Source organism: Schistocerca nitens, chromosome 6, assembly GCF_023898315.1.
Source record: "Schistocerca nitens isolate TAMUIC-IGC-003100 chromosome 6, iqSchNite1.1, whole genome shotgun sequence".
NCBI lineage: Eukaryota > Metazoa > Arthropoda > Insecta > Orthoptera > Acrididae > Schistocerca > Schistocerca nitens.
In genome coordinates this window covers 165246684-165271458 of record NC_064619.1, presented here as the reverse complement: position 1 = coordinate 165271458, position 24775 = coordinate 165246684, and the positions used below count along the sequence as shown (strand labels likewise).

General features: G+C 39.8%; 1 protein-coding gene across 1 annotated transcript in view; it reads right to left on the bottom strand.

Annotated features, from left to right (window-relative positions):
* LOC126262381 (protein bicaudal D) overlaps positions 1–14016 on the bottom strand; it is a 115365-nt gene extending 101349 nt beyond the window's left edge. Inside the window, exons 1-4 of the mRNA XM_049958977.1 lie at positions 13518–14016; positions 12575–12715; positions 312–536; positions 91–228 (exon numbers count right to left, since the gene is read on the bottom strand). Coding sequence (XP_049814934.1) covers positions 91–228; positions 312–536; positions 12575–12715; positions 13518–13739 — 726 coding nt within the window. The 5' untranslated portion in view covers positions 13740–14016. The remainder of the gene's footprint in view (positions 1–90; positions 229–311; positions 537–12574; positions 12716–13517) is intronic.
* Between the last annotated feature and the right edge of the window lie 10759 nt (positions 14017–24775).

The following is a 24775-nucleotide window of genomic DNA, read 5'->3' as shown; positions in this document are numbered from 1 at the left end:
TGCAATGATATATGGCTCAAAACATAACAGCTATTTTTTACCCATTAAAACACATCACAGTTGCTACTGCAGTAGATCATGAAAACAAACCTGTAGAGACTGCAAAGCCTCTTCCATTTGCTTCTCAGCAATTTCTTTCAGTTTTGTTAACTCATCAACTTGCTGGTGAAGCAATTCTAAGTCTTCCTGCAGTCTACGGAGTTCATGTTTGGCACCTTCAAATTCCACCTGAACAAGAAAATTTTCATGAAGTATATGCCATTTTTCTTATATCAAAAGATGGATTAAATTATGGTTAGATTTTTTCATACCTGTGATGATTTGAGCATTGAAACTTGCTTTTGCAAGCTAATGTTTTCCTCCTCGAGTTCTGAATAATCTGTCAGCAAACTGGTTTCCCGTGACTTCAGCTCCCTCACTTCAGCTCTCAATTTCCTTCTTTCTAGGTCTGCAAGTTCTTTATTTTTATCCAGGTTACTATTTTCCTGCATTATTCTGTCTCTTTCATTCACGACTCGCTCAAGTTCTTGACGGAGCTAACAACAAAGATCAAATGGTGATACATGGTTTGTCATTTGACTTCTGCAATTCATGTATCTTTTTTATATTTCTGAATTCTGATATTCCTTTGTCTTCTCAACAGGAATATATAAAAGCAGGTACAAACGCACGTCACTGCTCAGTTCTGAGTTACAAAAGGCAAGCTATATCTTCTGGCATTCTACTGATACTGTTTTGACTTCTTAAGTAACAAACCAACATTTATTCTTTCTTGTGAAAAAAAAGATTAATTAAAGCTCAAATATATACAGTAAGTAAATGGAAATTGGGAGGAATGGGGAGAGGGAGCGGTAGTTCTATTAGATCTGTTCATCCTCAAAAGAAATGTCTGACAATTTCGACCATTAATTCACTTTATGGGATATATATCACAATCTGTTGCATTAAAATGTCAAAGAAGATGTAAGATTATTCTGCAACAGAACTTTAGGCAGCACCTCATGTTTGTAACTGCCTATTGTTTGAAGTGTCATCAGTGCCATTCATCATTAAGTCAACAGGAAGAGTCGTGGTTAATGTATTAAAATAATGTATCAGCATATTTGCTAATTCTTTGTAAATCTCTTACTACTTTGCCATAACACAGCTCTGCAAAATGAAAAAAAGTATGCAAATGTAACAAACACATTAAGCTGTCAACATTCAACAGAAAGAAGCTGTGTATGTTTGCTCTGATATGAAGCTTCATTTCTCCTAACACACCAACTCTTCAGAAGTTGAGAGATGACTTTTCCTGTCAATGAAAATTTCATCTCACTCATCTTGACTTTACCTGTCAGACTCTTAAATTCTCCTAATCCTCTGTGACTATTAACTCTACATCAGAACAATAATTTAATATTTGTAGACTCAGAAAAAGCTTTTGACAATGTTGACTGGAACAATGTCTTTCAAATTTTACAGCTAGCACAGGTAAAATACAGGGAGTTAAAGGCAATTTACAATTTGTACAAAAACCATATGGCAGTTATAAGAGTAGCGAGGCACAAAAGGGAAGTAGTGGTTGAGAAGGGAGCAAGAAAGAGTTGTAGCCTATACCCAATGTTATTCAATCTGTATACTGAGCAAGCAGTAAGGGAAACAAAAGAAAAATTTGGAGTAGGAATTAAAGTCCAGGGAGAAGAAATAAAAACTATGAAGTTTGTTGATGACATAGTAATTCTGTCAGAGACAGCAAAGGACCTGGAAGACCAGATGAACAGAATGAACAGTGTCTTGTAAAGAGGAATGTTGTCAAATTAAGTCGGGTGATGGTGAGGAAATTAGATTAGAGAATGAAGCAGAATGAAGTAGTAGATGATTTTTGCTATTTGGTAAGGAAAATAACAGATGACAGTCAAAGTAGGAAGTATATAAAATGTAGACTGACAATGGCAAGAAAAGTGTTTCTGAAGAAGAGAAATTAGTTAACATTGAGTATGGATTTCAGTGTCAGGAAGTCCTTTCTGAAAGTATTTGTATGAAGTGTAGCCATGTATAAAAGTGAAACATAGACAATAAACAGTTTAGACAATAAGAGAATAGAAGCTTTGAAATGTGGTGCTACACAGGAATGCAGAAGATTAGATGGGTAGATTGTGTAACTAATGAGGAGGTACTGAACAGAATTGGGGAGAAGAGGAACTTGTGGCACAACTTGACCAGAAGAAGAGATCGGTTGGTAGGACACATTCTGAGGCATCAAGGGATCACCAATGCAGTACAGGAGGGAAGGGTGGGGGTAAAAATTGTACAGGGAGATGAAGGGATGAGTACAGTAAGCAAATTCAGGGGGATGTAGGTTGCAGCAGTTACTTGGAGATGAAGAGGATTGCACAGGACAGAATAGGATGGGGTGCTGCATCAAACCAGTCTTTGGACTGAAGACCACAATACATTTCAGTCCACAAATTTATTCTGGGCATTCAGTCAACTTCAGGTGTGTTGCTCTGTTACTTTTCACTACAGTTTTCATACTCCAAGACCTGCCCTGCCCATCACTCCAAACTTTCCCCCTACTCACATTGCCCCAATGCTTTCACAGTAGTTTGTTGTTCTGTATGCAACTCATTCTGTAGTCAAATTCTGAAAATACTATGACATAAAATAAAAGAAGTATACAATCTCCCAAGTAAAGTTCCATGTGTATTTATAGAAACGCAAAATATTCAAAGTAAACAGCTCAACACACAGTACCTCTGAAAATCAAAAATTATCCTGATACTTTCTACTTATTATGGAAGACGTTTACTCAGTTTATGACTATCATAGTTCACAAACATGTAGTTTATAGAGGATATGCTTTCCCAAACCCACAAAGATTGTCACCAGGGGACTAAAAAGGAGGAAATCAGATCAGTTACTAAATTACTGAAAAGTAAAGACTCAGGGGTAAGATGAAATATCAAGTAGACTTATGAAGATCATGCACTTTCACAGTCAGTCAGTTTCTTGACATGTTAAAACAATCATTGGTAAAACTGCTTTATGTACAGAGACATTAAAGAGACAATCACAGACCACATTCCTTACTGTTGGTGTTTTTAACATAATTTATAAAAACAGTAACAGCATATATCATTCCACACATTTAGTTACACTCTGAAGTTTAACATCAGAAAAGCAGCACCGACAGAAAATACACTTTATTCAGTTGTGTGTGAGGTACTTGCAGCACTTAAGAAGTTGAGTAGATTCCTTCTGTGCTGCAATAAAAGTGTCTGATTTTGTTAACTACCAACTACTCCTGTATAAATATGGTAAACTGTGGGGCTGGAAGACAACAAACAACAGAGTTTTCCACACAGACTAAACAGTAAGCTAAAGGTCTTCCTCAATCCTCAATAAACAGAATAAATTTGAACTGACTCAGAGATCTCTCTCTCTCTCTCTCTCTCTCTCTCTCTCTCTCTCTCTCTCTCTCTCTCACACACACACACACACACACACACACACGCCTTATCCAGAAACAGATTTCCTATCCTTGTCTACCCAGTCAGTCACCTACTATCCCCCACATACCCACTATCTGGCCAGAAAGGTGCACACCTTTCGTGACTCAGTATGACACAAGACTGTAGCAACAATCACAATCTCCAACAGGGTTTCAACTATGTCTCGTCATGCTCTGAAATGAGAAATACTCTCCCCACCCCTTCCACATTATTATCTTATCATGTGCACACAACCTTCAAAATTTCCTTGTCACTCCCTATTCCACTCCTGCTCTCAACTCCTTGCCCAATATCCCTGCACTAGATGTAGATATAATAACTGTCCCACACATACTCCCATTACTACATATTCCAGTCATGTCACAGGTATCTCCTACCCCAACAATGGCACGGCCAGCTGTAAAAGCACCCATGTGACCCATCGACTCAGCTGCAACCACTCTGCCACATTCTATGTGGGTATGACAATTAACAAGCTGTCTGTCTGCGTGAATGGTCACTACCAAACTGAGGTCAAGAGTCAGCTGAACCACTCAGTTGCTGAGAATGCTGCCCATAACCATGTGCTTGACGTCAACAGCTGTTTCACAGCATTCCCCCAACCATTCTTCCCACATACACGTACTTCTCTGGATTGTAAAGGTGGGGAACTCCACCTCCTTGTTCTCCTGTCACTTTCCTTGCTCTCACTCCAGCCCTACTCACAACTGCATGGTTCTCTCCCCGTCTCTTGTTTGAACACCCCCCCCCCCCACTCCCAGGACAGTTTCCTGATGCTGCATCTAGCAGCTCACTAGCCTGTACCCACCATGGCCCTGCACACTCCCATAGGCAGCACTAACATCTTCCCCAACCCCTACCTTGTTACCCCTTCCCACTTCACACTTTCTCTGTACCCCTCCTACCCAGCAAAGAGTAACTGCCCACCTCAGACACAGCCAGACCTTTGTGCCTAGAGATGACAGAGAAAATTTGTGTGTGAAATGTGTGCAAGTTTGTTGTATACATCTGATGACTTCGTCTGAAAGCTTAATCATATCCAGTAGTCTCTCTCATTGTGCCTGTCTGCCACTCAGTAACTCACTATGTGCTGAGTAGCAATCCATCCTTTTCAAGGTGTGTGTGTGTGTGTGTGTGTGTGTGTGTGTGTGTGTGTGTGTGTGTGTGTGTGTGTTTGGAACTCACTGTAGCAGTAAGCTGAAGGCTGTATTAGTGTAGAAAATGAGCACTTGAAATGTTTGGTATAAGGTGTGGTACACTGGAAAACCCCCCGATGAACCATGGACCTTGCCGTTGGTGGGGAGGCTTGCGTGCTTCAGCGATACAGATGGCCGTACCGTAGGTGCAACCACAACGGAGGAGTATCTGTTGAGAGGCCAGACAAACATGTGGTTCCTGAAGAGGGGCAGCAGCCTTTTCAGTAGTTGCAGGGGCAACAGTCTGGATGATTGACTGATCTGGCCTTGTAACATTAACCAAAACGGCCTTGCTGTGCTGGTACTGCGAACGGCTGAAAGCAAGGGGAAACTACAGCCGTAATTTTTCCCGAGGACATGCAGCTTTACTGTATGATTAAATGATGATGGCGTCCTCTTGGGTGAAATATTCCGGAGGTAAAATAGTCCCCCACTCGGATCTCCGGGCAGGGACAACTCAAGAGGACGTCGTTATCAGGAGAAAGAAAACTGGCGTTCTACGGATCGGAGCGTGGAATGTCAGATCCCTTAATCGGGCAGGTAGGTTAGAAAATTTAAAAAGGGAAATGGATAGGTTAAAGTTAGATATAGTGGGTATTAGTGAAGTTCGGTGGCAGGAGGAACAAGACTTTTGGTCTGGTGATTACATGGTTATAAATACAAAATCAAATAGGGGTAATGCAGGAGTAGGTTTAATAATGAATAAAAAAATAGGAGTGCGGGTTAGCTACTACAAACAGCATAGTGAACGCATTATTGTGGCCAAGATAGACACGAAGCCCACGCCTACTACAGTAGTACAAGTTTATATGCCAACTAGCTCTGCAGATGATGAAGAAATTGATGAAATGTATGACGAGATAAAAGAAATTATTCAGGTAGTGAAGGGAGACGAAAATTTAATAGTCATGGGTGACTGGAATTCATCAGTAGGAAAAGGGAGAGAAGGAAACATAGTAGGTGAATATGGATTGGGGGGAAGAAATGAAAGAGGAAGCCGCCTTGTAGAATTTTGCACAGAGCATACCTTAATCATAGCTAACACTTGGTTCAAGAATCATAAAAGAAGGTTGTATACCTGGAAGAATCCTGGAGATACTAAAAGGTATCAGATAGATTATATAATGGTAAGACAGAGATTTAGGAACCAGGTTTTAAATTGTAAGACATTTCCAGGGGCAGATGTGGATTCTGACCACAATCTATTGGTTATGAACTGCAGATTGAAACTGAAGAAACTGCAAAAAGGTGGGAATTTAAGGAGATGGGACCTGGATAAACTGAAAGAACCAGAGGTTGTAGAGAGTTTCAGGGAGAGCATAAGGGAAGAATAGACAGGAATGGGGGAAAGAAATACAGTAGAAGAAGAATGGGTAGCTCTGAGGGATGAAGTAGTGAAGGCAGCAGAGGATCAAGTAGGTAAAAAGGCGAGGGCTAATAGAAATCCTTGGGTAACAGAAGAAATTTGAATTTAATTGATGTAAGGAGAAAATATAAAAATGCAGTAAATGAAGCAGGCAAAAAGGAATACAAATGTCTCAAGAATGAGATCGACAGGAAGTGCAAAGTGGCTAAGCAGGGAAGGCTAGAGGACAAATGTAAGGATGTAGAGGCCTGTCTCACTAGGGGTAAGATAGATACTGCCTACAGGAAAATTAAACAGACCTTTGGAGAGAAGAGAACCACTTGTATGAATATCAAGAGCTCAGATGGCAACCCAGTTCTAAGCAAAGAAGGGAAAGCAGAAAGGTGGAAGGAGTATATAGAGGGTCTATACAGGGGCGATGTTCTTGAGGACAATATTATGGAAATGGAAGAGGATGTAGATGAAGACAAAAAGGGAGATAAGATACTGCGTGAAGAGTTTGACAGAGCACTGAAAGACCTGAGTCGAAACAAGGCCCCCGGAGTAGACAACATTCCATTAGAACTACTGATGGCCTTGGGAGAGCCAGTCATGACAAAACTCTACCATCTGGTGAGCAAGATGTATGAGACAGGCGAAATACCCACAGACTTCAAGAAGAATATAATAATTCCAATCCCAAAGAAAGCAGGTGTTGACAGATGTGAAAATTACTGAACTATCAGTTTAATAAGTCACGGCTGCAAAATACTAACGCGAATTCTTTACAGACGAATGGAAAAACTGGTAGAAGCGTACCTTGGGGAAGATCAGTTTGGATTCCGTAGAAATGTTGGAACACGTGAGGCAATACTAACCTTACGACTTATCTTAGAAGAAAGATTAAGGAAAGGCAAACCTACGTTTCTAGCATTTGTAGACTTAGAGAAAGCTTTTGACAACGTTAACTGGAATACTCTCTTTCAAATTCTGAAGGTGGCAGGGGTAAAATACAGGGAGCGAAAGGCTATTTACAATTTGTACAGAAACCAGATGGCAGTTATAAGAGTCGAGGGGCATGAAAGGGAAGCAGTGGTTGGGAAAGGAGTGAGACAGGGTTGTAGCCTCTCCCCGATGTTATTCAATCTGTATATTGAGCAAGCAGTAAAGGAAACAAAAGAAAAATTCGGAGTAGGTATTAAAATTCATGGAGAAGAAGTAAAAACTTTGAGGTTCGCCGATGACATTGTAATTCTGTCAGAGACAGCAAAGGATTTGGAAGAGCAGTTGAACGGAATGGACAGTGTCCTGAAAGGAGGATATAAGATGAACATCAACAAAAGCAAAACGAGGATAATGGAATGTAGTCAAATTAAATCGGGTGATGCTGAGGGGATTAGATTAGGAAATAAGACACTTAAAGTAGTAAAGGAGTTTTGCTATTTAGGGAGTAAAATAACTGATGATGGTCGAAGTAGAGAGGATATAAAATGTAGACTGGCAATGGCAAGGAAATTGTTTCTGAAGAAGAGAAATTTGTTAACATCGAGTATAGATTTAAGTGTCAGGAAGTCGTTTCTGAAAGTATTTGTATGGAGTGTGGCCATGTATGGAAGTGAAACGTGAACGATAAATAGTTTGGACAAGAAGAGAATAGAAGCTTTCGAAATGTGGTGCTACAGACTAATGCTGAAGATTGGATGGGTAGATCACATAAGTAATGAGGAGGTATTGGATAGAATTAGGGAGAAGAGAAATTTGTGGCACGCCTTGACTACAAGAAGGGATCGGTTGGTAGGACACGTTCTGAGGCATCAAGGGATCACCAATTTAGTATTGGAGGGCAGCGTGGAGGGTAAAAATCGTAGAGGGAGACCAAGAGATGAATACACTAAGCAGATTCAGAAGGATGTAGGTTGCAGTAGGCACTGGAAGATGCAGAAGTTTGCACAGGATAGAGTAGCATGGAGAGCTGCATCAAACCAGTCTTAGGACTGAAGACCACAACAACAACAACAACAACACTGGAAAACAAAGCAAATCATGAATGTGATAGACAATGGAATTAATAAAGGAAACTATTCTTTTCTGGTGCCCTTAATCCATCCAAAGATGAGACAGGACTGCTACTAATTGTTCTCTTATTCCATGGAGGGCCAGCTATACCATTACAAGCTATTATCATGACGGGGTTGCCACAATGAAAGGTATTATTTTAAAGCCAATGCCAGCTCACTCTGCCCCCCATCCCAGGGTGGAATTAAGCACCCCTGTCTGCATCTAGTGTAACTGTATCGCCAAATGAGACATCGTTTATCAATGTATTTGTGCAGGAGGTGGGACATGGGAACCCCAGAATTTACGTAGATGGATTTGGGAAAACTGCCTAAAGACCATAACCAGGCTGCCTGGCACACTGGCCCTTGTCATTAATCCACAAGGCATATTTGACCTGGGGCCAGCGCACCCAGTGTCCTGGAAGAGGATGTTTTAACATGTTTGGGTGCATCAATTAGCAAATGATAAATGTAATTAAAAGTGTAAGCTTAACCAATCACCAAATTTGTAAGCACTGGGCAGTACACACACATATAAACCAGATCTGAAGCATGACAACACAGTTTACAAACTTAATCCTCCTTCAAAGCACACAGGCATACACACACTTAAACAGGTACATAGTACTGATGCTGCAACCCAACTTGGTTTAGGGCTGGTTGCTTTGGTGTAACAGAGATGATCCACAAGGAAGAAAAGCAGTGAAGAGAGGATTCCAGGGAATGGAGGTGCAAAGACTAGGAGAGGGCTGAATTACAAGAAGAAGGGGATAAGAATACAGTATCAGAGTGAGCCCAGTCTGGTACATACATGGATAATGGCATGCTATACACATAAAACAAACTAAATTAAGAGGGCCAGACTGAAGTAACGAGAAGTAAGATGATGTTTTCTTGGAGTAGGATAAATGGAGAAAACAGGGGTAGATGAAAGACATGTACACAAAAAAAGATAGTGCAGGGTCATAATGCTGCTTTCACATGTGATCCCAAATCTAATGGAGTAGGACATACATGTCACGGGATATAATGGAATAGGTCTTGCACTTGTGTTGTTCACACTGATATAACCTATGTGGCAAGGGTTTGGAAGAAATACCAGTACACAGACTGAGAATCTCTTATACGATGGGTGGGGAGTTGCATAATGCTCTAGAGGACATGGGAATAATTTTTTAGCAGGTACCTCTAATTTTGAAGATAAACGTAAAGGAAGGCCAACACCTGGCATGGGAGGTGGTTCAGCTGGTGTTTTTCTCTATGCCAGGAAGAGTATAGCATGGGATATCTGTCTGTGAAACACACAGTCAAGTGAGGGTGGGGATGAGGGGGAGGGGCTATTATCTTGGAATGGGTTCAGCATACTATACTTTGTATTGCTGCATAAATCAGATGTGTCATGTGCTAATGGTAAGACAGTATTAGAGATACTCTTGAGTCTGAAAAAGATGGCAAATTTCAAAATGAGGGGATTATTGGATGGTGGGTTATTGATCTGAAGAGGACCAGATAATATGGATAGGAATAAGCTGTTAAAGTTGCAAGGTAGTGGGGACACAGTTTCTCCAGAACATAATGTTATCATCAACGAACTTGTGTCAGACATGGGATGTACCAGATTTCCACACAAGGGTGTCACATAAAAGATCATACATGTGTTGCAGATTAGTCAGCATATCTTCAGCTATGAAATAAACGATATGTTTGGAGTTTACAGGATGGTGGAAGAGGCAATGTTTGAAGTAACAAGGCAATGAGCATGAGAGATGAAAGGTGGGGGTATTAACAACGGCAAGCAGGGGAAAATGTGGTCACATGTTGCAACTATGGAGAGGTCACTGAAGAAATGGTTATTGACCTTGATGTAAGAAGTTAGGATGCAGACAATGGGTTGCAGTTGTTGGTCAACTAGGGCAACAAGTAAGAATCCCAGCCTTGGGATGTTATATTTGCAATTTTTAAAATTATATAAAAATAAGGTCTGTATGGAGTGGTGGGAGTGAGGACAAATATGGATTTGTGCGAGAGGTTCTGAGACTGGCCTTGGGATGTCAACTGGCAATGGAGGTCACGCGCGACTTATGGAACAGGATTTCTACAACATTTTTAGGTGGTTGTGTCCGACAACTAGCAGAGCCTTTCTGTCTGGTAATCACTGTGCATCATCTAAACAGTGATAGAATTTTTATTTATGTTTATTTTAGGGAATTAGATTTTATTTATTTGAAATTTGGAGGCTTGTGTTGTGTGCACAAAATGTAATTCAATCAGCTGACTAAAACCAACACATGTGCAGCCTGTCATGCAGAACTGTATGTGTGCCCCCCCCCCCCCCCCCAGGTGATATGTCTACTATAGATTTTATAACAGCCAATTTTTCAGTCTTCTACACCCACACGTCTATTTAATACTATTGTCAAAACAGACATTATTGTGACTGATTAACTAAAAAATCAGTCAACAACTCTGTCCCCCTGCTCCCCTCAGATGATAGAAATTTTCCTGGGCAGGATATTCCCAAGAGATCAATAGGAATTTGAGCCTTTTTGTCTTTAGTCAAAATTTCATTTTAAAGTTGAGTTGCATCATTGCATATTTTAATTTAAGATATCTATTATTGCAACTAACACAAGAATAGTTGTTACCAGCTCAATATGAAAGTTCCAAGATAAATGATAAAGTAAAATAATCACTTGAAAAGACAGGGCATGCAAGGGCTTGAAAATAAAAATGCTTCAGATATGAAATAAACAATTCTAAGAAGTAAATGTTATTTACTCAATAAACCACGTGAAAGTTCTTGAGTAACTGGCAATAAAGGAATTATGAAACATTACAAAAAAGGTCTACTCAAATAATGAGGCTAATGAAGGGAGGGGGGGGTAAAACTTTTCAGAATACAACTTCTTAAAAGTCATGAGTCTTTCTCAATATTTGTTCAGTATAAACAAACACTAAATGATATTAATGTCACACAGAGAATCACTGGTGGTCTCAAAATATGTTCTAAAAACTACACCTTTTTCAAATAAAAAAAATTATTGACACTCAAACCCGGAAGGGAGCTATGTTGCTTCATAATGACCCACACGCACAACATGGCTGCAGCAGTTAACAGCCGTTCTTTCTGTTCTGAATATGTTACACACATAATTGGGCTCAGCCACTGGGAATGCAAACTATGAAACAAAAATACAACTCTTATGTTATTGGCCAGAAGTTCTGCCTGCAGCTGGCTGTAATAATGAGCACTTGAGGTAGACAATGAGCAATATGACAATGATCATTAGAACAGAAATTGTGACCAAACTCATTCTCTGAATGGCTGTTGCTACAGTAGCTACTCTGTAAACACAATTATTAATTACTTCGTTACTTGAACCAGGTACACAAACATTCCTAGTCTTGGCTATTTGTGTGTGAGTGTGAGTGTGTGTGTGTGTGTGGGGGGGGGGGGGGGGGGGGGGCGGCACACAAATGATGAAATTGAACACTAAATGCGAAAGATAAAGCATGAGTACTTTAGAAAATGGCACTTGTTTGTATTAGTATTGTCTATTGTCTTTGTCTATTTTTGATTTACAATTTCATTCTTAGTAAAGGTGTGGGTTGGCTGCAATGCAAGCATACATGTATTGCTGCTAAATAAAGAGTAAATTTTGAAACTATTTTACTATAAGTTCTGCAGTTTTAAGTGGATACAGCTTCTTTATTGTGGTCCTTTCTTGTTTTGTTATTTGTATATGTATACTCCGACATGGTATTATTGAAATTATAAATGATGAAAAATAAATAAATATCATAGATTTATTGGTGTATGGCAATTTGTGTGCAGGAGGCACAACAGTTAGTTCATAGCGGTAATATTTTTTCCTGTATAATATAGTAGCACATTCTGTCTGTGTTTTTATTTGTTTTCACAACAGGTGGGTCTATGTTAACTTGGAGCCTGTGTGACCTGTCCCTCTTTCCCAGTGTTCATCAGCATGACGCTTTTTTCTCCCTGATGAAAACACACGATACAGTTTGGATGGGGAAAAACTTCAGTGTACCCCTGTTTTGTATGAAGTGAGGAATTCAGTGAAGAGGACATACATGTAACTGTGGTAACACAGACTTGGAGTTAATCTGTATGGGTATCCTTGAAGAATATGTAACTTAATTCCTCTTACAGACTCTAAAAAAAAAAAAAAAAAAAAAAAAAAAAAACACGATCCTACCATATGTGGCACAAGGGTCTAAGGAATGTCAACATGTGCCAAACCAACCCAAATAAAACTTAAAAGCTAAACTAGTTTGGATTATTTGGAAATATGATTATTATTTTTTTAAGTAACCTCTGACAGCTTTCTGCCTACACATACACTGAGGATGAAATCTGAATTTTCAAGATCATTGCAATCTGTCATTTTCATGTGAGTCATCTTAAACTACTATTATCTGGCTTCTAATTCAATAACAATAGTTTATAATGTAACATACCTGCTTTGTCTCATTTTCCAGATCCAGTATTTGAGAATTTAGCGACGTTTCACGGGCGGCTGATTCATAAAGAAGTGATTCTTCCTGCTCTATGCCACTTTTTGTTGTTACTTTATGAGTTGTTTGAAATTTTGCAAGTGCCTTGGAGAACAAAAAGAATACTGGAGTAAAATATTGGCTAATATTATGAATACTTTAAAGAATATTAAACCCCAAATTGGGTTGTATCTTGGTTGATACTGACTAATTATTACTTATACTTGGCCACATATCTTGATATGCAATAAAAGTATCATCTGCTTAAAACACATAATGAATACAGAAATACTGGTGTAAATGAAAATGCAGCCAGTTACACCGAAACATGTTGAAAATTATGTAACATATGAAGATATTCTAAATACAATAAGCCTATAGCTATACCGTTTACCGTTATTTGAAATGACTCACAGCAGAATGCTTTTAGAAAGATCAAAGGAAAAAAGCTGATGTGACAGTAACCAAAGATTGATAGAAGAGATTTCATGGTGAGTTCAGTTATTCTGAGCATTTGGCTATCATCAGTGTGGTTATTAAAATTGTGAGATATACAGTAACTCTCAGCAAAACTCAGTAAAATATGGACTAATGTCTTCATGCCTGAACTTCAGCAAAACTCAGTAAAATATGGACTAATGTCTTCATGCCTGAACTTTATGTCATAGCCAAGAGCTTACACATTTTAACAAAATATTACTGACGTAAAACTAATAACTGGAAGCTTTGTGTGTCTGCTGTTATGCAATATATAGACTGATACACTAATGGATACTGATAAAACAAAGTGAGCATCTCCAATATAACTGCTGCAAATAAACCACATTTGGAATAACCTCCAGAGAACAAAGCATTTCTAGTATTACTGTCCTACATTAAATCTTAAATTTCATTCGGAGTAACCAACCTCTTGGGTGATTTCAAGTTCATGTTTTGCATTTTCATATAGTGTTTCAAGTTCGTCGCACTTTTGTTGAAGCGCACTTTTTTCCTCCAAAAGAACCAGTCCATACTGTGCAGACTGTATGTTCTCGCTACTCGCCTGATCCAGTTCACGGCTAAGTCGAGCAATTTCTTCTTTCAGTTCTTCCACAGTCGCTTCTTGAGAACTGGATTCTGATGATGCCATATTTGCAATTTCCTATGGAACAATAACCAAAACTATCTAATAGAATTTCGTTTTAATTTACAGTGTCCTCTGCTTAACCATGCTCTCATATTCATCAACAATTAATGCCACGAGGGAGAAAAGGAACGGGTTTTGTGTACTAAGATTCAATCTTTAACCACCGTCCCCTTCACTTGCGACGGCGGTAGCCATCTGTCATTATCTGTTTCACTACGCGGTTCATATTCATAAATAGAACCAGAAGCTGATGATTCCATCCCGAAAGCATTTCTCACCCGTAAACTCGCAGCAAAAATAATTATTCCAATAATTTGGCAATTAAGGGAAACGATGGCAAATTTCCAACACTAAAGATCTGAAATCATGACGGAAATGACTAGTGAAAATCAATTCCTAATTTACAGACGTGTAGGTTGTGTACAGCCTTGCGTACAGTATTCAAATTTCGAAGTATTCCCGAAAATTTATAGTTCTCAGCTATCGCATAAACCTGCCTGGCATGAAGTCTGATTTTTTATTATCCACACTGTCACTGCACACAAACTCTGGTCGGACGGAACTGCTACCGCAGTAGGTCCTGTCTACTGTCTACATTCGTCCATAACCACACCTCGAGAGCAGACGGTAGTAGCGTTATGTTCCTGTCAAGTAGAGACGTAGGCCCTGTTCTGAATTCAAGGTCACCAAATAATTAGAAGTGATTTACACCAAATTATTTACATTAACGTTACGGTATGGGATGGATTAATTACATGAACCGAGACATTTGCTTCAGAAGAGTGGCCAGCTCTACATTACTTTAGTACATCTATTATCGGTATTCGACTATGCACTGAACGTCGGACAGTACATCAACCTCGTATGTGTTAATCAGTCCGTATTAACGGCTGGAGGATGGAAAAGAGATAGGCGGTTGCCCGATATTGTACCACATTTTTTGAGTTTTGAGCCTACTTACGCCGTTTAGTGCAAATATTCATTATGCAAGAAGTGAAAACAATCCCACTTTTATGGTACACCTTCGTGTGGTTTAAAGTAAGCTTGTTTCTAGTAAAGAAAATGCTAATTCTTACCATATTTTTTGTGTTTAGTTTATACCATTTGTAATGCCCTCAACCAGAACAAACATACGTACCATATAATGTTCAGCTTTTCTGTGAAGATCCAAAGCTTCTATCATTTCAACTTTGTGAAACGCCAAATAAGATATATGAAATCAAGAATGAGGCACACTAGTAAATTGTAAATGGTTTCTCTGTGAATATTCATTATGCAAGAAGTGAAAACAATCCCACTTTTATGGTACACCTTCGTGTGGTTTAAAGTAAGCTTGTTTCTAGTAAAGAAAATGCTAATTCTTACCATATTTTTTGTGTTTAGTTTATACCATTTGTAATGCCCTCAACCAGAACAAACATACGTACCATATAATGTTCAGCTTTTCTGTGAAGATCCAAAGCTTCTATCATTTCAACTTTGTGAAACGCCAAATAAGATATATGAAATCAAGAATGAGGCACACTAGTAAATTGTAAATGGTTTCTCTGTGAATAAACTTAAACATCTCAGAATTCTCATTCCCAGAACTTATCTTTTTGCAAGAAGGTTCTGATTTCATGTTGGTCTTCAGTCCAAAGACAACTCTGCTGTAGCTAGCTCTCCACACTACTCTGTCCTGTGCTGCTTTATATCTGCACTACTGCTGCAACCTACATCCATTTGTATCTGTTTACTGTAGTCAAGCCCTGGTCTCCCTCTGCAGTTTTTAACCGCCAACAATTCCCTCCATTACAGTACTGTTAATTACATGATATCTAAACTCCTATCAAACTATCCATTCTTTTAGTCAAGTTGTGCCATAAATTTCCTTTCACCCCAATTCGATTCAGTAACTTTTCATTAGTTATCCCACATGCCCACCTAAACTTAAGCATTTTTCCATAGATCAGATATTTAGAGCTAGACAGGCGGAAGAAAGGAAATGGGAATTTGGGAAAGGCATCATAATTGCATTTACAGAAATAAAAAATGGCTTATGATATTGTTAGATGGGCGGTGATATGACAGAGCCTGAGTAGACTGGAACAATCAAAAGGAATGTAACTCAGTATCAGAAAAACGTACAACAAATGCCTGAACTACGTGATAATAGATGACGAAAAATAAGAATGCTTTAGAGATAGAGGGATTTGAGACTAAAGTGTGTGCTCATCAGTGCTTTTCAGTTAGTAATGGATGACACCATTAAGAAAGTTCATCAGGGGTCAACAGCAATGTTATGAAAACCATAGCTTATACCAAAAATGTGATGATATGCGAAGACAATCAACAGAAATTGGGAGAACAACTAAATACCTGACAGAGGGATAAAGGAGAAGGTATGGAAATAAGCTTAACAAAAAGTGAGGGAGTGAGAATCAGCTTGGAAAATGAAGAATGTAAGCTGTAATGGAAAAATTATAAAAGAAGTAGTATCCGTGAAGTAAGCTAACCATAAAAAGTAACAATATTATGAAAGGGAAAGTTGCTATTCACCATATAGCGAAGATGCTAAGTCAGTATCTCCGCTATATGGTTAGTAGCAAACTTTCCTTTTCATAATATTGTTACATTCTATCCTGGATTTTCCATTATTTGAATTTAACCAGAAAAGGAAACATGAAGAAAGAAATTTTGGAGATGATAGAAAATTGATCAATATTTTATTACTATGTATCTCTCATGATTAGCCTTCTATTCATGACTTTTTTTATGGAGACCAGTTTAAATGGAAAAAATACTTGGAGGTACTATGTAACAGCTACAATTCAGAATTCTGATTTATTCAGTATTTTAGATTTGTTGCGATATGGCAACACTGTGCATGTAGCAACATACTTTCCAGAAAACTCACAATATTTTTATTTATGTATTTGTACAAACAATTTATTAAATATACCAATGAGAAGTTTTATGTGAAGATTATTCTCCCCCCCCCCCCCCCCCCCGCCCTAAATAATATTTCTAGTCGTACTCGAAATTTCAACCTGAAAGACAATAGGACATACCAAACAGTCCAAACAACAGTTCTTACTTGCAGTAAAAAAAAATTCATTTTGCATTTCGCACACCACTCAACAGTATGAAGTTTTCCTCCATCTTTCCACATCCATTGCAGGCAAATGTTTTATGCTGTTCACTCTCATGTCTTTTTCAGTAAGTACAGCAGCTGGTCCTTTCTGTTATATAAGCTCTCAATAGAATAATTTCTCGGTCTTCGTTGTTTTCTTGCCCCACTTTTCCCCTGGAACAGCAGAGCTGTACATGTAGCCTTGAAATCAGCTGATGCAAGTGTGCTTTTCCTATGAATTTTGCTTGATAGTGCATCGTTTCTGTCAAGAAACCAAGAATTCGCTACTTCCAGGTCAAATATATTTTAAAAATGTATAGTAAAATTTTTTGGAACATGTCTGGATTTTGTACAAGACTATCTCTGAATCCACATGATCTACACCTCCCCTGAACTGATTGTATTTTACAACCACACTGGGGTGTGCCAACTTGACTGATTTCTTCAACTTCTTGTCAAATATTTCTACTTCACTCATTGGGTTTGCCATATAAATTGTTGAGCAATCTATTGTCAGTGCTACTTTGCAGAGAATAATGTACAAGTGAGCACAAAGTCTTGCCCTGATTATAACAATTTATTACAGAATAACCATTTGACATAATAATTTACATTTGATGCCGTTACATAGGTTAGTGTTACTAGTTTTTTTAAGATCAGTTACATTAGTAAACCTCAACGTGTGCTCCGTTGGTAGCTCGGAGAATGTCGAGGCGGTATCCCGGTTCCTGCCTGGTGTTTCGTAACGTGTTCTGTCACAGTACCCACAGCAGCTTGTATCCTAGCCTTCAGTTCATCAACGTCAGCAACTGGTGTGACAAAGATTCAGTTCTTCATATAGCCTCAGAAAAAAAAAAGTCGAGGGGCGTAATGTCTGGAGAGTGGGGTGGCCATGGTGTTGGACCATTCCTTCCAATCCACCAATCTGGAAATGTTTCATCCAAGAAATCACTCACTATCAAAGCCCGATGAGGGGTGGGGTGGGGGGTGATGGTGGTGGTGGTGGGGGGGGGGGGGGGTGCTCCAACTTGCTGGAAAATTATCCATGGTTGATACTCTTCCAACTTTGGGACAATGAACTGTTGCAAAACGTCTAAGTACACGTTGGCTGTAATGGATTTTTCGGCAAAGAAAAACGGTCCAAAAACCTTGTTATGCATGAGGCCGCACCAAACATTCACTTTTTCGCTGTCTCACTGTAACTGTATAGTAGCATGTGGAGCCTCTGAACCCCATATATGGACATTATGCCTATTTACCATTCCACTGACTTGGAAGGTGGATTCATCGGTAAAGCATACGCATTTTATGTAATCGTTAGTGCCATCAATCCTGTTGAGAATCTCAGTTGCAAATTCAGCATGTGTCAGCAAACCATTCAGTTTCAAGGCCTGCACGATTTGCACTTTGTAAGTATGCAACCTAAGCCTTTCATGCAGAACCTTCACCACACTTGCTTGCAGTATTTGAATTTCACGTGATGCTTGATGAGTTGATTTAGACGGATTCCATTGAAATGATAGCCTAACATGATCAACAGTTGCATCACTCACATGAGGCCTGCCAGTTGGAGGACAATCTTCAACACTGCCTGTTTCTTTAAACTTTTCATACCATTGCTTTATTGATTAAACATCAGGAAGGCTGCATCCATGAGAAGCCCATAAGTTACACTAAACACTGATGGGTAATTTCATTTGTGAAACCAAAGCCTACATTGCACTTTCTCCTGCTTTGGCGCCATTTTGCCAGCAACTAACGTGATCTAACAGACCGCATCAGTGTTGTGGAGCACTAGCGCCATCTATTGGCCACAACAACTAGTAACACTAACCTATGTAACAGCATCAAATGTAACTTATTGTGTCAAATGGTTATTCTGTTATAAATTTTTATGATCAGGGCAAGACTTTGTGCTCACACTGTATATTTCTCATGGAACAGTGTATTTCATCTTTTTGCAAGCCTTAATGATATGGTATACTCTTGACTACCTGGCTCCTGATTGTCCAACCTACTTAATAAATATAATAATAATACTTCTCCACGATAATATTAGTTTCAATTTACTGTGTGTACTGCACTTTTCCAGAGGTTTGGCAAGCGGGTGCCAGCCTAAAAAAATGCTTTATACATCTTTTGTGCTTCTAGCACATTTTCAGTCACAATTTTAATACATATCTGAATAAATTACTGGCACCACTCTTCAACAGATGATACTTAGAAGCCCTCTTCCAGCATTCACAAACAACGAGCACACATAGAGAGCAGCTCTGTTGGCAACATTACGTTCTTTGTTTCTTCAGTTGCATATCAGACGCCCAAAGTGCATGCACTGTTAGACTGTAGTTTCGTGCAGTCCTTTGTATTGTAATTAAGGAGTCCAGAATGGAAGATAAATAAAAAGAGTCTTCTAGTGACTATGGATCAGAAACTACATGCTTTAATGTGACTGGATTCTGGGGCAGCAATCAAAACCATTGCTTTGGAATCAGGCTTGGGAAAAAGTATTGTAGGAGATTGGAGGAAAAATTGAGCAAAAATTTCCAAAGCTAGTAGAAATGGAATAAAAGTAAGGAAGACAATGTTGAAAGGTAAGTATAAAGAAGTTGAGGAAGCTTCATTTTTGTCTACGATAATGATCGAAAGACGAAATGAATTAAAATTTGTGCTGCAGCCAGGACTCAAACCCGGGTCTTCTTGCTTGCTAGGCAAAAATGCTAACCATTTTTGTGTCATGAACATTCAAGTGAAGAAGGTTTCCCCCCTTACTGGGTCGATACTGCAGGAAAAAGCATTGCAGTTTCAATGTCAAATAGAAGGACAAGATTCAGAATTTACCACCAGTGATGGATGGCTGGATTGGTGGAAAAAATGAATTGGTATTCTCCAGATTACCATTAACAGAGAAGCTTTATCTGCTGAAAAAAGAGGCTGTCCCATTATTTAAAGACTACATTTTGAAGTAAACTGATGAGGAGGGAATTCCTGGGAAACAGTTGTACAGTTGCAATGAGAGTGGTTTAAATTAAAAGAAGCTACCTACAAAAACAATATATTCAAAAGAAGAAGTAGCATATACAAGTAAAGTGACGAACCAGTTACCATATTGGCTTGCAGTAATACAACTGACAACGACAAGTTCAGGTGTAGATTAATAGGGAGAACACAGAAACCTACAGCTTTAAAAAACTTGAAAAATCAGGAATCACTACCCCTATATTACACCCATCAAAAGAAAGCACGGATAAATTCAAATCTTTAAAACCCAGATCCAAACTGAATTTTTTCCAGCTGTAGAGAAATATTTGAAAGACAACAATTTACCAAGGAAAGCCTTGCTACTTCTTGATAATAACAGGCTTTCGCATCCTGCCAGTGGCAAACTCAGATATCGGAGCATTATTTTTACCACCAAATGTGACTGCTCTTTGTCAGCCAATGGACCAGGGTATTCTTGAAATGCTAAAGAAGAAGAAGTACTGCTGCTGTCGTCTCAGTTTGTTGATATCAGTGATTAATAATAATGAAGACTGTGTAACCATTCTGAAGAGAATGTACATGCTAAATATAAGGTGGTTGACCAAAGTGTGGGAAGAGACTCCGAACATATTACTTGCAAGGCCTTGGAACATTCTTTTAGACTAGTTTAACTCTGAATCCATGCATGAAACCAAAGTTAAAATTACAAATGATGATGATGATCCACTGTTCAAAAATGTACCAGGCTGGGAGGATACTAATGCAGAGGACATCAGAGAGTGGATGGCAAATGAAAAAGTTGATGAACTAGACAAAGAAAGACCTGAGTAGAATACAAGAAAAAGAGATGATGTTCGTACTAGGGATCTTGGGTAAGACAAGATGATACGGAATGAGAAATGAAACAATATGAAAGTCACTTCAGATAAATCCTCTAAAAGAAATTAGAAATAAAACAATAGCAAATTATTTTGAAAAACCAAGAATTATGAGAAGGTAGAATGCTACTCACTGTAAAGATGACAGTCAAAGCCTTCTTAACAAATGAAAACACACACAGATTCACACAAGCAGGGATATCTGACTCTCACATGACCACTATCTCTAGCTGCTGAAGCAAGACTGTAATTGTTGTGTTGAATGAAAGTAGGAATCAGATATCGGGCACAGGAGGAGAAATGACAACAGAGTGTGGGTGTGTGAGAGAAGAGCACCATCTAGTGGAGCAAGCAGGCACTAGCAGATGGCAGAACAAGGCTGCCTGGCACAGTGTCAGAAGGCCGCCGCTGAGGGGGTAGCAGACAAGGAGAAGTGCTGAGAGGGGAAAAGACTGTTGGGAATGTTGACAGAGAGAGGTGCAGAATGAGGGTGAGGGGATGCGATTTGGGAGGAAGTGATAGGACAGAGGGAGTGGCAACTGTTGGGTGGAGGGTGTGGGGATACTGGATTATTGTTGGTTGAGGCTGGGATAAACTCAGTGGAATACAAAGTGTTGTAAGGACAGCTCCCGTCAGTGCAGTTCAGAAAATCTTATGGTGGAGGGGAAGATCCAGAAGGACCTGATTGTGAAACAGCCTCTCAATTCAGGCATGTTATGTTCCACTGCATGTTGTGCCACAGGAGGCTCCACTTTGCTTGTCACTAAATTGAGAGCCAAAACAATCCCAGAACATTGTTGTTAACCTTTTCAACAAAATCCTCAGCCCCACAGAAGTTCCAGTCCTATCAAAAAGACTCACTTTGAGCCCTACACCCAAATTTAACCATGTTGGATTTGTCAAAGACCTACTTTCCTTCTCCCAATGCCCCAAGTGGAAACACTTTTACCACCAGTCCACCCAACCACAGTCACCCTAATCACAACACTGCACCCGGCCTCTCCACATTCAAAGCAACAATCAACTGTGATCCTCCTCCTTTCCCACCTAACCAACCTTTGGGGAATCCTTGATTCCAACTTGGAATCCCTTCCTAAGAGACCAACCTTTCAGCACACGAAAAGGCAGCTGTTTACAGACCCAAAACAGATCTTCACCTGATCATCCTACTTGCAGACAAAGGTTCCATCACTGTCATTATCAATTGCAGTGACTACCTGACAGAGTGATCCCATCCCAGAAGTCGAACATAACCACCAATTCCTGCTTAAAGCCTTAGGCCCTTCCCAGAACCTCTCCCTTGAATTCGTTTTCCTCCTCTCCCCTATGACACCTTCTACATGCTCCCTAAAATCCACAAACCCAACAATTCTCAATGCCCCACTGTGGCTGGTTTATTGTGCCCCACTGATAGAATTTCAGCCCTCACTGACCAACACTGTATTTGTGCTGGATACGAAACATAAGTCGGGAGTAGTTTTGGTCTTTCACTCGAGTGCATGGAAGACCAAAACTACTCCTGAATTACGTTTCGTGTCCAGCACAAATACAGGAGCAGCAATGCCAGCATCTCTGACAGTATTAAAGCGACTGCCTAGAAGCCAGAACTGCCCAGTCTTAATAATAATAGGCCTACAGCTACAAATTGTAACGAGCCCTCCCATCCCACATTGGAATCTGAGAAAATCCAATTGGGAAGCATATCGAGAAAGTGTGAAGAAAACGATAATGAGAATACCACCTACTGCTGCAAACTATGCATGCTTCTGTAAGTTACTCACCCACGGAGCTCATAAAAATATCCCCCAAGGAGCCAGAAAATACCACATCCCATGCTGGCCTGAAGAATGCAGCAACCTACTGGAAGAATTTAACAGGACTGAAGACGAGGGCACTGCCCAGGCTCTTACCAACCTACTGGACAAGGAACAAAAACTAAGATGGCACAAGCTGATGGAACAAATGGACTTCACACATTCAAGCCGTAAAAGCTGGAGTCTCATGAGAAAGCTGGGAGGAGCCAACCACAGGAAGTCAGCGGAGGCCAGCATCCACCCAAACAAAATCAGCAAGAAACTAAGGGATAACGCCAAGATAACAGTGACTCCTGAGCAAAGAAAAAACATAAAAGCTCAGACGGCTGTGGCACTGCAGGAATGTGAAGAAAAAGCCAAGATGTTCAAGGCAGCAGTGCAAGAAGAGGAGGTGAAGATGGCACTCCAACACACACGGGCAGGGAAGGCAGCTGGACCAGACAACATCCTCCCTGAATTTTTGAAAAATCTTGGACCAAAGGCGCTGAAATGGCTATGCAAACTATTCATGACAATAATGGAAACCTGTGAAATCCCCAGAGAATGGAAAACAGCCAAAATCATTGCCATACTTAAACCAGGGAAGAGTGGAACTGACGCAGCGAACTTCAGGCCAATCTCATTACTGTGTATAACCTACAAACTGTTTGAAAGGATACTGTTGGAAAGACGTAAACCAGTACTGGAGGAACAACTACCAGTGGAGCAAGCAGGTTTTAGACAAGGAAGAAGCTGCTGCGACCAGGTGCTGGCACTTACCACACACATTGAACGAGGCTTTCAGTAAAAGAAGAAAACAGGGATAGTCCTCATTGACCTGACATCAGCATACGACACTGTATGGCTAAATGGTCTCATGTTAAAACTGGCAAAGATAGTCAAATGCAAAACAATGCTGAAGCTCATGAACAACATGCTCAGCGAAAGCAAGTTCAGGGTCAAATTAAATGGTGAAACCAGCAAGTGCCATACCCAAAAAAATGGTCTTCCACAAGGATCAGTCTTAGCTCCCTGGCTCTTCAACATCTATATAGCAGATTTGCCTGATCTGCACTCACGTAAATTTGCCTACGCAGATGATTTAGCTATTACAGCACAAAGTAACTCGTTTGAAAACCTGGAATCAAGACTAAATGAAGATCTAGCTACACCGAAAAAACACTATGACACAGGGCATCCAAAAATCAATGAGACAAAAACAGTAAGCACAGTCATGCATCTAAACAACAAGGAAGCAAGAAGGGAACTGTGCCTGGTTATAAATTGTAAAGCTGTGAGCCACAGGAATTTCCCAAAATATCTCGGTATTAAGCTAGATCGCAGCATGACTTTCAGACAACACCTAACTGATACTGCCCAAAAGCTAAAGATGAGAAATAACCTGCTCAACAGACTGGCAGGCACCACTTGGGGTTGTGATGTTGCCACTCTACGAACTGCTGCACTGGCACTGGTGTATAGCACTGCAGAATACTGTGCCCCAGTCTGGAGCAGAAGCCCGCACGCCAAAAAAGTGGATGTACAACTAAATGCCACTCTGAGAACCGTCACCGGCACTCTCAGGCCAACCCCCGTTGAGTGGCTTCCGGTGCTGGCAAACATTGCTCCTGCTTCCATATGTAGAGAGAAAGCAACCCAGGACATAGTAGAAAAAATTGAAGCAAACCCAAGGCTACCCATACATGCCGACATGGGAGGACCCACGAGACTCAAGTCCAGGAAACCTATCGTCTGGAGCAGAACATTGGGCACAGAGGGTCTCAATGCTGAATGGAAGAAGCATTGCAGGGTCTGAGAAGAGACATCATGGAAAACCATCACCTAATCCACGACCCAACCAAAAGGGTTGAAGGCTTCAATCAACAGGAAACACTGGTCGGCTCTAAACAGGTGTCGCATGGGAGTTGGACAATGCAGACAGCAAACAACCAAATGGGACTATACAGACGATTTGTGTTGTGACTGTGGCAAGGTACAAACAATGGACCATCTTCCGGTTTGTAACATTCATGGTTTCAGAGACGGCTCTCTGATGTCGCTCCACAAGTTAGCAGACAATGCCAGGAAATGGCTCTTTAATCTTAATGTTACTGTGTAATTAATTGTCTTCAATTTATGAGATTTTTGTTCCATTTAATGTAATAATGTAGTTTCCCTGAAATAATTGTAATGTAATAACTGATATAATTTGTTTCCACATTGTAATTTTGAAACGTTTATTGTGATTTATATTAATCTTATCTGTTCTTTGTA